This window comes from Arachis stenosperma, chromosome 9 (genome assembly GCF_014773155.1).
Source record: "Arachis stenosperma cultivar V10309 chromosome 9, arast.V10309.gnm1.PFL2, whole genome shotgun sequence".
In the NCBI taxonomy this organism is placed as follows: domain Eukaryota; kingdom Viridiplantae; phylum Streptophyta; class Magnoliopsida; order Fabales; family Fabaceae; genus Arachis; species Arachis stenosperma.
In genome coordinates this window covers 158,343,189-158,358,613 of record NC_080385.1, presented here as the reverse complement: position 1 = coordinate 158,358,613, position 15,425 = coordinate 158,343,189, and the positions used below count along the sequence as shown (strand labels likewise).

The 15,425-nt window shown below is 32.3% G+C and overlaps 1 protein-coding gene and 1 pseudogene across 1 annotated transcript; one reads left to right on the top strand and one right to left on the bottom strand.

The window, feature by feature from the left end:
* The first annotated feature begins 9,731 nt into the window (after positions 1 to 9,731).
* On the top strand, positions 9,732 to 10,259 carry LOC130950283 (uncharacterized). Its single transcript, XM_057878796.1, has one exon. It carries the CDS (start codon positions 9,732 to 9,734, stop codon positions 10,257 to 10,259), a length of 528 nt encoding a protein of 175 aa, XP_057734779.1.
* Positions 10,260 to 10,603: 344 nt separating this feature from the next.
* Positions 10,604 to 15,158, bottom strand: LOC130948346 (uncharacterized; annotated as a pseudogene).
* Between the last annotated feature and the right edge of the window lie 267 nt (positions 15,159 to 15,425).

Sequence of the window (15,425 nt, the reverse complement as noted above, 5' to 3'; positions counted from 1 at the left end):
TATGGATGATGAGGCTCATCTGTCAGTTATCAAGCCAATCCGACAAGTCCGGTTTGCTAAACCATGGATTGTCCCCCGACGCGCATCCTCAAGAGTCTATTCATAGTTTTTTCTCAATTATATATATAAAATTGTTCAATGGGGGTTAACCTTTCTGGGAATTTAGAGTGCACGGTTACATCTTACGTCATAGGGTCAACAGATTATCGAGTGTCGACCTGAAACACGTGGTGGCAAGCCAATGTACTTTACCCAGGAAAACTCGTATCTCAGATCAATTGAGTATATAATGCCACAATAATATTCATAATCATAGTAATCTTTGCAAAATCATATCATAAATGCCATAATATCATAATACCACTTTTCCTACTTTACTTCACCTCCAAGTTATCTGAATTTCCTATCTCCATCCTAATACTAGACCTCATACTATGATTTGAGGCTAAAAGAATGAAAATAGAGGTTTAGAAGTTTAAAATTCGATTTAAAAACTGAAAATCTTGTTTTGCAGAAAACAGGACCGCACGTACGCGTGGGTATGCGTTTAGGCCAAGACGCGTACGCATCCCCTAATTACACGTACGCATTAGTGCCAGGCAGTAGCGCATGGTCGCGCATGAGGATCTTGCGTACGCAAAAACCTCAAGTCACGCGCACGCATCGGCCATGCGTACGCATGAGCATGCAAATTTTAGTCCATTACGCGTACGCATAGGCTCATTCGCGCACGCATGCGCAAGAGGCAGTAGCTACCATCCGCAAATGAGGGTTATGCGTACGCAAAGTCTCATGTCACGCGTACGCGTGGGCATACGTTTTTCCAAAAATTTTACCAAGTTTGAAATCTGCAGATTTGCCATTTTAAATCCTAAACTTCCAACGCACATAACTTTTTCCTTTTAAATCATTTTTCATTCGTTCTTCAAACAACGTAAACTTCACAGACCCAATTTTTATACAAAATTTTGAAACCATTTGAGGGTTCGGAAGCCAAGTTATGGGTCGCCAAAATTCGGCCAAAAACCAAATTTCACAAAAGACCTCAAAAACCTCACTTTCTTTTTAAAACTCTTTCCAACCCAACTCATCATACCTATAATCATTAATATAACACACTTTTGACAATATCACAATAATCTCTATAATCTTACCATTTCTCAATTCAATAACATCTCACTTCAACCTAAACTTCACAAGTTTATCATCAAACATCAACAAACCAACCCATATTTACATAATGCCATAATCACAAGTTCTTTAAACATCATCACATCATCATTCATCATTCCAATACCAACAAAACCAAAGGAACACCACACATACTCAAACCATATAATTATCACTAAACATTCAATACACATGATCATTCCAGCTTATCCTATGGTTCTCTAGCCTAAATTTTTATCACGACATTATATATTATATACGTAAAATCTAAACCATACCTCGGCCGCTTTTTACGTATTAATCAAGGCAACCCACTAAGCCAAAACATAGCTCCAAGGTCCAAAATCACCCAATTAAAAGCACTTAGCCTCCACCAAGTTCCAAGGCTTACAATCCAAGCTCTAACATATACATATATACACCTAATACATATATACATTACATACATACCCAAATTCAATACCCAACTCACATATGCTAAGAAATTATAGAATTTGAGATTCTTCACCTTGTCTATGTCTTGATTGAACAAAGACCCACAAGTTCCTCAAGCTAAACTTAAACCTAGAGAACCAAAATCACAAATTCTCAACATGGATTCTCACTAATTTTTGAAAATTAAGGGGGTAGAGGGGCTGGAGTGTTAGAGTGACTTATAAGAGAAATTGTTCCGGTGAAATCTTAGAGCTCGACGCGCTGAACGCGTAGCCGCAAACGGTGCAACGATCGGAACTCGGATGAAGGAGATATAGTGTTTTGAATTTTGCTAAAGGGTTTTGGGCTTTGTTGTGTTCTCCTTCCCCTTGTGTTGTGTTCTCCTTCCCCCTTGTGTTGTGTTTCAGCGTTCTTGGCTGAATGGGGAAGAAGAATGGCATGTCATTAAGCCACTTGGGCTGACTTGTTGGGCCTTGGGCCCATTTTGGGTTCGGTTCGACTGATTCGGTCTGTTCGGTCCAATCTTGGACCAAATTCTTTGAAATTAGTGTCAAAATTCTCGTTTTAAAGGGCTCTATTCTATTTTAATATAAGATTTTCATTTCTAACTTTTCTTATTAAAATTAAATTTATTGACTAATTATTTACTAATTTTAGCGGGATTTACAAGATATATTTTATTGATATTAATATAAATATATTAGTTTATTTGACAATTATATTTTTATGAGTTTTTGTCCTCACTTTAGATTTTTAGAGAAAAATTAATAGGATTTTTAATATTAAAAAATAAATTCCAAAAAACACAAAGGATATACCTAGAATATTTAAAGAAAAACAAATTAATATATTTTAATTTAAAAAATTAGCAACAACAAATAGCGGCAGTTTGTAACTGACGAAAATAAACACAAAAAATTGTGAGGTTTTTCATATAGCGGTGGTTCGTAATCGCTAAAAATAATTAAAAAAAATTAGCAGCACCAAATAGCGGCAGTTTGTGTTTGTCGCAAAACAACAAGAAAATCCTGTTTGGACATAATGTGTCGGTTTATAACCACTGCTATACAATCCAACGCGAAATATCTGAACAACGGTGGTTATATCAGCGGTTTTTAAAAACTGCCGCAATAATTAATCCCCGCACGCTAAAAGATGCCCGTTGGAGAACTACTAGAGATCGGTTTTGTTTTGCGACAATTTATAACTACTGCTATTATCTGCATTTGTTGTAGTGTGTTTATAATTTAGGAGAGTACCATATTTTGAAACCCTTATTTCATTGTTGATTGAAAGTTGATTACCATTTATTCAACACATGAACATTGTTGGGTTCGGTGGCCTTTGTGATTTTGATTCACCAGATGAATGTTATTCGGTTCGGTGGCCTCCTTTTACTTTGTTCAGTGTTTAAGATTATTGTGATAGTATGCAGCAATCATTCCCTAGCTGTCTCAACGTAATAACCTCATTCAACTGATTTGAAGTTGAATTATTCAATGTTTCCATTCAGAAGTGTAGATCGAAGAATAAAACAAAGAAGAAGAAGAACGACAGAGCTTATTACGTTGAATTCATTGCAGATCAATAATAAAGAATGCGAGCACAGAAGAAAAACGCGAACAGAGGAGAATGACAAATTTTTTTAGGTTGAAGAAGAAGCGCAGGGGAGAAGAAGAAAAAGATAAAGTGCGTGTTTTCATTCGTCATTAATGCGCGTGACTCTATTTGAGTTTGGGCTAACTTGGTTACATGGTTGCATCTTTTCACACTAATGTCTTTGGCATAAATGAAATGAGGGGCCAACATCTATTGAACAAAATACGTCTTCACATATATGGATCATTCTGTTTTGAAATTTTTGTTTGGAGAAGAGTGAAGTTTGTAACAAAATTTTTTATAATTTACATTGAACATAATGTCTTTTTCTTTTTATTTTAGTGTAAAAAGAATAATTTTCACTCTATATAAAAAAACACTCCTCATTATAACATTACCCAAATTTTGCATCCAAGATTGGTTATACATCCACTAAAAACGTACGACAATGAAATGTGTATACTAAAATTAGTTATTAAATTAGCTATTAGTATAAAATACATGTTAGAATATAAATACAAATTGAAAATAAATTAAACCACATATGTATTTATACACAAATACATTAGTGACTAATTTTAATAGCTAATTTTGATGTACAAGTAGCATTTTTTAAAAAAATATTCGTCGTCTAGTAAAATTTTATTTTATATTTTTCACTATTTAACGTTGACTCTCATTTAATGTCTTTTTCTTATGTTTATTCTCATTTAATGCTCGTTATATTTTTCTAAAAGATTATCAAAAATCTTAATTTAATCTCTTAATTATTTTCTAAACTTTTAAATAAAGGAATAATATATATTTAAAATTTGTTAATTAAGTATTCTAATGATAATTAGAAAAATGAATTACAATTCACAATAATTTTTTGCTCAAATTTTTGGAGTCAATTCATCATTCATGTTTTCATTTATTTCAAATACCCAATAAAATTATGAATTTAAAGTTTTACAAAAGTACGGCTTCACACATGATTCATTATATTTTGCAAGAAATTTTTTGCGAACAGTAGAAATTATAACAAACTTTTTTATGGTTTACATTAGACATGATGTCTTTGTTTTTTTGCTCTGTTGTAAAAGAAACAATTTTGGCTTTTCATTAAAAAACACTCCTTACCATAACAGTATCCATACTTCGTACCATAGATGTCAGAGTCGGACCGAACCACTTTGTCTGACTAAAAAACTGACAAACCAATCACAAAATCGGTTCAGTTGAGGTGTCCGAACTTTAAAGAAAAAGAACCGGTGAGAATTGATTCGAATTGGTCAATTCTCACCTGTCGATTTTGGCCAATCAGTGAACCGACAATTTTAAATAATCTGGCCCGTTCAAAATGCATTTTTGTTGTACACCTACACAAATGACGTTTTTGTTGGTAGTGTAATATATATGTTAAATAGTGGATCGTTGTTTTTTTTTGTTTGATTATTGGTGTATATGGTTTGTTTTTGTTACTGTGCTATATTGTTGTTGTAAATTTGTAATTTTATATTGTTGGATGGGGGATAGGTTCCGAGAATTTAGGATACCTGCTACTTTTATATTATTGCTGTTCCATATTATTTCTGACTATTTTATATTTTTTATTTACTTGAAATCGGTTCAACCAATGACTCACCAGTTGAATCCATTAACCAATTAACCAATAGTATGACTCGTTTGATTACCGATTCAGTTCTAACTACTATGCTTTGCACCCATTGTTGGCTATATACTGGCTAAAGATTTGTTGGTCATCATATAAACTTCTATTTTATATTATTTTTCATTGTTTTACATTGGCTCATTTAATGCGTGGTTATCTTTTCCTGAAAAATGATCGAGAATCCTGGCTTATTTTCCTCTCATTATAACATTACCCATATTTTTCACCCAATGTTGGTTATATGTCCACTAAAAAAGTATGATTATGTAACGTGTACACCAAAATCAGTCACTTAGTCAGCCACCACTATAAAATACATGTTAGATTACAAATAAATATTGAAAAAAGAATTAAATCATATATGTATTTGTACACAAATATATTGGTGACTAATTTTAGTGGTTGATTTTGATGTATAAATAACAATTTTAAAAAAATATTGGTCGTCTAATAAAATTTTATTTTATATTTTTCATTATTTAATGTTGACTCTCATTTAATGTCTTTTTATTCTGTTTATTCTCATTTAATGTTTGATTAATTTTTTTTTTGAAAAATGATAAAAAATCTTAATTTAATCTCTTAATTATTTTCTAAACTTTTAAATAAAGAAATAATATATATATAATTTTGTTAATTAAGTATTCTAATGATAATTAGAAATATGAATTACAATTCTCAATTATTATTTGCTCAATTTTTTGGAGTCAATTCATCATTCATGTTTTTATTAAATTCAAATTCCCAATAAAATTATGCATTTAATGTTTTACAAAAATAAGTCTTCACACATGATTCATTATATTTTCCAAGAAAATTTTTTTGAACAGTAAAAATTATAACAATTTTTTTATGGTTTACATTGGACATGATGTCTTTGTTTTTTTTTTTGCTCTGTTGTAAAAGGAACAATTTTGGCTTTTCATTAAAAAACACTCCTTACCATAACATTATCCATACTTCGTACCATAGTTGTCAGAATCGAACCGAAATGCTAGGTCGGACAAAAAAATTGACAAACTAATCACAAAATCGGTTCAGTTGAGGTGTCTGAACGTAAAAGAAAAAGAACCAGTGAGAATTGATTCGAATCGGTTGATTTTGGCCAAAATCAGTGAACCGACGATTTTAAATAAACTGGCCAGTTCAAACTGCGTTTTTTTTTGTACATCTCCACAAATGACGTTTTTGTTGGTACTGTAATATATATGTTTAATAGTGGATCGTTGTTTTTTTATTATTATTATTGGTGTTTATGGTTGCTTCTGTTGTTGTGGTATATTATTGTTGTGAATTTATAATTTTATATTGTTGGATAGGGGTAGGTTCTTTGAATTTAGGATACCTACTACTTTTATATTGTTGCTTTCCATATTATTTCTGACTTTTTTTTTACGTGAGATCGGTTCAACCAATGACTCACCAGTTGAACCAATTAACCAATAGTTTGACTGGTTTGATTACCAATTTAGTTCTAAAAACTATGCTTTGCACCCAATGTTGGCTATATATTGGATAAAGATTTGTTGATCATCGTATAAACTTCTATTTTATATTATTTTTCACTGTTTAACATTGGCTCATTTAATGTTTGGTTATCTTTTCCTGAAAAATGATCGAGAATCCTGGCTTATTTTCCTCTCATATTATTTTTCCCCAATGTTGGTTATACATCCACTAAAAAAGTATGACTATGTAATGTGTACACCAAAATCAGTTACTAAGTCAGCCACAAGTATAAAATACATGTTAGAATACAAATATAGATTGAAAATAAATTAAACCACATATGTATTTATACCCAAATACATTGGTCATTGATTTTAATGGCGAATTTTAACGTATAAGTAGCATTTTTAAAAAAAATATTGGTTGTCTAAGAAAATTTTATTTTATATTTTTCATTATTTAGCGTTGACTCTCATTGAATGTCTTTTTCTTATGTTTATTCTCATTTAATGCTCGGTTCTCTTTTTCTGAAAAATGATAAAAAAATCTTAATTTAATCTCTTAATTATTTTCTAAACTTTGAAATAAAGAAAAAAATATATTTAAAGTTTTATTAATTAAGTATTCCAACGATAATTAGAAAGATGAATTACAATTCCCAATGATTATTTACTCAATTTTTTGTAGTCAGTTCATCATTCATGATTTTATTAAATTCAAATCCCCAATAAAATTATGCATTTAAAGTTTTACAAAACTACATCTTCACACATGATTCGTTATATTTTGCAAGAAATTTTTTGAACAGTAAAAATTATAACAAATTTTTTTATGGTTTACATTGGACATGATGTCTTTATTTTTTTGCTTTGTTGTAAAAGGAACAATTTTGGCTTTTCAGTAAAAAACACTACTTACCATAACATTATCCATACTTCATATCATAGTTGTCAGAATCGGACTGAACTGCTTGGTCGGCCTAAAAAACTAACAAACGAACTACAAAATCGGTTCAGTTACGGTGTCCGAACCAGGGGCGGAGCTAGATAAAATATTAGAGGGGGGCCAAAAATATTTATACAATAAACTAAGACTAAAATAAAATTTTAAGGGGGGGCTAAATTGAAATTTACATATAATTTACATGTAAAAAATTAAAATTAGGGGGGGCCATCGCCCCCCTTTCTCACCACCTGGCTCCGCCCCTAGTCCGAACGTAAAAGAAAAAGAACCAGTGAGAATTGATTTAAATTGCTCAATTTTGGTCAAAATCGGTGAGCCGACAATTTTAAATAATCTCGCCAGTTCAAAATGCTTTTATTTTCGTACACCTCCCCAAATGACTTTTTTGTTGGTAGTATAATATATATGCTTAATAGTGGATTTTTTTTATTATTATTATTGGTGTATATGGTTGTTTTTGTTGCTATGCTATATTGTTGTTGTGAATTTATAATTTTATATTGTTGGATAGGGGATAGGTTCTGTGAATTTAGGATATTGTTGTTGTTCCATATTATTTCTGACTATTTTATTTTTTTATTTACGTGAGATCTGTTCAACCAGTTGAACCAATTAACCAATTAACCATTAATATGATTGGTTCGATTATTGATTCAGTTCTAACTACTATGCTTTGCACCCAATGTTGGCTATATATTGGCTAAAGATTTGTTGGTCGTCCAATAAACTTCTATTTTATATTATTTTTTACTATTTAATGTTGGCTCATTTAATGCTTGGTTATCTTTTCCCGAAAAATGATCGAGAATCCTAGCTTATTTTACTCTCATTATAACATTACCCATATTTTTCACCCAATGTTGGTTATACATCCACAAAAAAAGTATGACTATGTAACGTGTATACCAAAATCAGTCACTAAGTCAACCACCACTATAAAATACATGTTAGAATACAAATACACATTGAAAATAAATTAAATCACATGTCTTTATATACAAATATATTGATAACTGATTTTAATAGCTGATTTTGATGTATAAATAACATTTTTTTAAAAAATATTGGTCGTCTAATGAAAATTTATTTTATATTTTTCACTATTTAACGTTGACTCTCATTTAATGTCTTTTTCTTATGTTTATTCTCATTTAATGTTCGTTGTCCTTTTCTGAAAAATTATCAAAAATTTTAATCTAATCTCTTAATTATTTTCTAAACTTTTAAATAAAGGAATAATATATAATTAAAATTTTGTTAATTAAGTATTCTAATGATAATTAGAAAGATGAATTACAATTCACAATTATTATTTGCTCAAATTTTTGGAGTCAATTCATCATTCATGTTTTCATTAAATTCAAATCCCCAACAAAATTATGCATTTAAAGTTTTACAAAAGTACGTCTTCACATATGATTCATTATATTTTGTAGGAAATTTTTTGTGGACGGTAAAAATTATAACAAACTTTTTTATGATTTACATTGGGCACGATGTCTTTGTTTTTTTGCTCAGTTGCAAAAGGAACAATTTTGGCTTTTCATTAAAAAACACTCCTTACCAAAACATTATCTATATTTTGTACCATAGTTATCAGAATCAGACCAAACCACTTGGTCGGACTAATAAATTGGCAAACCAATCACAAAATTGGTTCAGTTGAGGTATCTGATCGTAAAAGAAAAAAAACCAATGAGAATTGATTGGAATCGGTCGATTTTGACCAAAATCGATAAATCAACAATTTTAAATCATCTGGCCAGTTCAAAATGCTTTTTTTTTTTGTACACCTCCCCAAATGACATTTTTGTTGGTAGTGCAATATATAGGTTTAATAGTGGATCATTGTTTTTTTTTTCTAATTATTAGTGTATATGGTTGTTTTTGTTGCTGTGCTATATTGTTGTTGTGAATTTATAATTTTATATTATTGAATGGGGGATACGTTCAATGAATTTAGGATACTTGCTACGTTTATATTGTTGCTGTTACATATATTTAAATTTTTATTTATTTAAAGTATTAAAATAATAATAAAAAAGTTTAGCTAATATGTGCTTTTAAAGCTCATATAAGACTACAATTAGTGAAAATTTTTTAATTTTTTAAAAAAAATATAAAACAAATGCATTGCAAACTTAAAATTATATATTTTTAATAAAAACTTTTTTAATTTATAATCTTAACAGCTGTCCTTAGAACACAGGTTAGCAAAACCCTAATTATAAAGATGAATTACAATTCTCGTTCATCATTTACTCATTTTTCAAGTCAATTCATCATTTATGTAGTCTATTAAATTCAAATCCACAATGAGATTATACATTTATGGTGTTACCAAAATACGTTTGAAACTACTCTGCATGAAAAAAGGTTAGGATTTTCACCCTACACTATAAATTACGAACTTCTCCTTTCTTGCATTGTCGCGGTTTTCACATTGGTGTCTTCGGCGAAAATGAAGCCAACGCCATTGTTCTTGGAAGTTGACCTCAAATGCACGGTCCTAAAATTCAAGGAGAGGCTGCAAACGCTTCTTACGCTTCCCATTTCAGACCAACATCTGTTGTTCAACACGCAGATCCTTGAACATGATCAGGTCTTGGAGTCATATGGCATCGCTGAACACTCTCGCATTCATGTGATCTTCGCATTGGTGCCGGGTAGTGTGTATGCAAAAATGGTGGTTAAGGTTCGAGGTGGTAGCAGTAGCACCACCGATCCTGCAGCAGAGACTTTCTCAGTGCTGGTTTCATCCAGGAATATTCCAAGCTTCAAGTTTAATGTTCGAGTCACTGCTAGAGATATGCTTCGCAAGTTGAGTGAAAATCTGCAGAATTTCGGAGAGAAGAATATTACTCCTGCTGTTAAGGATGGGTGCCACATTCTTAACCATGGTAGAGTGATGGAACGTGATAGATCCATGGAGTGGCAACAGGTTGAGCTTGGTGACAAGATTGAGATTATCCCTAGAGCCACTGATTAAGCCGAAGGAATATGATTTGCTTGTTTATTGCTGAATATGATTTGATATTGAGCCGAAAATAATTGGACCATGTAGTTTTGGTCCTTAATAATAATATTATTTAATATTGAGAAATCTTGTGTGTTCTGATGCATGGTAATTTTTTGGGTTTTGCATTATTGACGAAATCATCTCTGATCTTCCTTGTTCACACAATCCCTTGTGAGACTGCTATTTCTGGTGTTAAATCTATGTGGTTTCCAACAAAATAGAGAATACAGTTGATCCATCAAAATTCCATGATGCTAATATGCTATAGTCGTAACTTACAAGTTACAAAACATAATGTTTATTGTTTCTCTCATTTTTCAAAACCAGATTCACATTATTATTAAGTCGCTTATATTGCGTGTTTTCATATGAAAACAGTAGATATACATAACAATTAGAATAAAATTCTACAATCAAGTAAAATACTTAACCCAGTTCAACCAAGTTGTTATAATCGTTTTCCAGCTTCTTCTCCTTTTCCTTCTCATTCTCTTTTATTATCGTCGTCGTTACTACCACCACACCACCACCTTCATTTCCATCTCCTCCTCTTCTTTTTCTCATATGAATTTCTTTGATATCCTCCTTCTTTTTCCTCCTCCTCCTCTATTATCATCATTGTTATTGTTATTGTCATCATCGCCGTCTTCTTTTTATATGTAGAACAGTTCAAATTCAGAATGCACTAAAATTAATGATGATGACACACAAACAAACTCAGTTCAAAACAAGCACATACCAAGTGCACCTTATTTAAATCCAGAATGCACCAAAATTACTTAATAATGACGACATACAAGCAAACTCAGTTCAAAATAAGTACATAAACTAGATTCAATCATTCACAAAAATACATGCATGTAAATTTTAAATCCAGAAAAATCATCAATAATGGCACCAGACGTACTACAATTATCTTGCATGAACTAATTAACCAAATCCAAGTCAATAAAACCAAGCGCACCTTATTTAAATTCAAAATGCACCGAAATTACTTAATGATGACGACACACAAACAAACTCAGTTAAAAAAAAAAAAAGACTAAGTGCAACTTATTTAAATCCAAAATGCACCGAAATTACTTAATAATAATGACACACAAGCAAATTCAACTTAAAACAAACACACAAACTAGATTCAATCATCCACAAAAATACATGCATGTAAATTTTAAATCCAAAAAAGTCATCAATATGGCTTATATGACACCAGAAATACTACAATTAACTTACATGAACTAATTACATCAAATCCAATTCAATGAGACCAAATGCACCTTATTTAAATCCAGAATGCACCGAAATTACTTAATCATGACGACACACAAACGAACTCAGTTCAAAACAAACACAAACCAAATGCACCTGATCTAAATCCAGAATGCACCGAAATTATTTAATGACGATGATACAAAAACAAATTCAGTTCACAACAAGCACACAAACAAGATTCAATCAATCACAAAAACACAAGCATGTAAATTTTAAATTTAGCTAATATATTCTGCATAACTCAAAATATCACCTTCTCATTCTTCTCCATCATTATCTTCTTCTTTTCTTGTTAATCTTCTTCTTGTTTTACCTTCTCATGATTCTTCTGGTATTACTCTCTTAATAAGAATAAAAACAAGAAAAAATCAAACAAAAAAGAAGAAGAAACACATAATGCTACAAAATCACTCGGAAGAGGAAGAGGAAAAGAAAAAAAAACGCAGCGGCAACAGTAACAATAAAAGAATGACGATGAGGAGGAAACACGCAAAGGAGGAGGAGCGCGGGAACGCTCTATGTAGTTGGAGCGTGTATTCACGCTTTCACTAATGAAACTAATTTTTTTTTAGTTTGGACCAACTTGGTTAGACTTAGTAGTTGGAGCGTGTAGCATAACTGTAACAATTAACTTATGGATTATGACAATTAAACAAAGAAATAAACAAATATATACTGCATAACATGCTTATTACCACATTAATTGTCAAATTTATGGACCTCAGCTTGTAAGAAATAAGCTTTCTAACATGGTTTAATTACACCTGGACTACTAAATTGACTATACATCATGCATATCAGAAAATTCTATATCAAATGCAAACTATTTTTGGTTTCATCAATATACCATAAGATATTAAAATTGGTGAAGCACAACAAATAAACCCACTCATGTATCACAAGACAATAGGGTTCCATTGTGTTTCAGTTTTGTTCACAAAACACATTCAATTGACATAATAGCCACATTATAAATGGGTGCGAAATTGACAGCAGGTTCTACTTGTTAACAGAGTCAGTATAATTTGTTAGGCTATTGCTCATACCTTCAGCCGAGTTTGAGAGGGGCTACTTTTAGTTGTATCAAAGAGTCATAAGGGACATGCCATGTATTCCAGCATAAGCCATCTGAAAGAATCACCGGCACTTCTCATTCAGCCATACACCCTTCCTTTGTATTTGAATTCAAGGCCCTGACGCAGAGCCGAGGCTTCGTACTAACAAGGTTCCTAGGGAGGACAGAGACAGCAACCACTATCGACCCGTTTGGCACTCCGGAAATGGGGAGCACTTCAACAAGAACACACAACTGCAACAATAGAGTCAATACTGAGAGTATGCACAAATGTGAGTAGCACAAGCTAGACTATGTTTGGGGGCGTACAACATGTTTACCTCTGGAGTCCTGAGGTCAACTACTGAATCTCCCACCACACGATTGACTGCAGAAGCCACTATGCCAAAGCATTTATTGCGGTCTAGCAAACTGAATGCATTGGAATCCTATGATTTTTCTTTCACAGACTTCGTCTCTTCAATTCCTCTTCAATTCCTCTTCGGTTGTACCCAACAGCAAACTACAGAATAAAAGTCAATACTGCTAAACATGGACTTTGATTGTCTAAACTCTAAAACTTATATCGTACGAGATTGGTTTAAGATTTTAATTCATCTACAAATATCAAGACTTATTGATGAGTACAGGACTTATCATGAGGTGAGGCTCATTTGCATCAGAAAGGTAATATTGTATTGCACCTTTACAGGTCGGTCAAGTATGTTCTGTTTATCATCCACAAACTTTTTAACTAGCATTGATAATACTTCTTCAAGCTCTTTTTCATTTAAACCACAGGTAGCCTGGGAAAATGCGATGGCACCCAGCTGCAGAGAAAATATGCTCACCATTAGTGCCAGAAAAGATGTGAACTGAAATCACTCACTAAAAGACTTTTCTAGTCTCCGTTCGCAAAACTAATATGCCCACTCAACAAAAATTAGAAGCAAGATATGCAATTCCACATTTTTATCAATCATTTCAAAAGCTTAAAGTTACTGCATCAATGGTTGTTAGGGCTTGAAGGCTGAACAAATGTATCAGTGGATAGTCAACCAATTATCACACTTGTTTAACCACTTAGGTTCAAAAAGTCAATCAGTGTTTTCTTGAACAAAAATCTTGGCTCAGCTTTTCTTCAAGAAATACGTCTTCGTTTTCTTCCATGGCCAGGAAGGAATGGCATAAATCCACATCACCATTTACTTCCTAGAACCATGAACACAACATTTTGAACTAACACTAAAAGCATAAGCAAATTTACTTGCGCTGGCAATTTAACACTCCCAGATTCATAAGCTTGAATGATATTTGACACAATATCAACAGTGTCCGGCAATGCGTCCTCCGGATATGTAAAGAGAAGCAAACCACTCCTTGTAAGCTTAGCTAGGGAAAGACCAGGAACTCCTTCGGCGTCTGTCTCTGCTCTATTACCGCTCCCGCTTAAATTCCTGCCACCATTGAGGCCATGAATTTTCAGTTCAACAAACCAAAAACACTATCTTCTTCTCCCTCCCAAAACTGGAAGACAAAAAAAAGGTCCAACTATATACACCAATACCGTCTCCAGAGTGAGCAGTGGCAGAGGCTGTTTCCTTTACCTTGTTGTCCAAACACTCCCCAGCATCATCTTCTGTGCATACCCTTGTTTTCTTAGAAGCATTATCATCTTTAAGGTCGTTCAAAATGTTATAAGAACCCTTGCTGAAGGGCCTGGCAAACTGTATGAAAAGTTAGAAGGTCTTGTTTGTGCATTAATATACTCCAATCTCTCTAATGACACAGAATCATTATTTGGTAATCAATCATGCTACGTTTACATCAGTCACCAATCCGCCACTGCGTATAGAAATCTGTATTTAACATCTCTAATATTTTTTTTATTATACTACTCAAAAAAAGTTTGATTATTCTACTATGGCTGATTATTCCAGTAGCTAATTATTTAGTTAGAAAAATATGTGAATCAACGTGTATAAATTTGCACAAATAATGACTTTTTTGTGTGCATGTAGCATTTTCTTTTGTTAATTAATAGCATTTAACATTGAAACATGAGAATAATAACGGTTAAGAGAAGAGGGTAAAGAAAGGGGGAACCTTGTGGAGTATAGAGATTGCTTCCTTGGTAGCGCTTTTCTCCCGTTCTGTAAAACATGATTCCAAATTGGTATATATATATATAGAAAAGAGAGCTAACTGAACAGTGGGAAAATGGAGAAAGAAGAGGAGAAGGAAGTAACTGACTGATAGTACAAGTGATAAGAAAGCCCGAATGGGAGCCATGAAGGAGAGAGGAGGGGGCGTTGTAGTCGAACCGGGGAAGCTTGATCACCGCCGAGTGCTGCTCCCATGGAGACATCTCTTTCTTCTCTTTCGGTATTTCTCTTTCGTCTTCTCTTTCTTCGTGTTCATTCCTTCCAATTATTGTTGCTGCTCCGCCATCCTCCGCCATTATCTGCGTTTGTTGTACTCCCCGTCCGCCGCTACCTTCCTCGTCTTAAATGACAAACCGTCGCGTCGAAAAGGAAAACTGAACCCTTTCTTAACTTCCAAAAATTACTTTGTTGTTGCAAAATAAATAAACAAGGAAGATATAATACAAAATAAAAGAAATTTAAATAGAAGAGTAGAGTATTAATATTCACTAATATAATTATCTTATTTTATTATAATATAAGTAATTTATATATTTATTAGTATATTGTAATTTAAAAAAATTCACCAAAAAAAAAATTTTATATGTTATTGCAATATAAAGAGAAAGAAAAAAGTATTTATTATTATTATTTTACTATGTATTA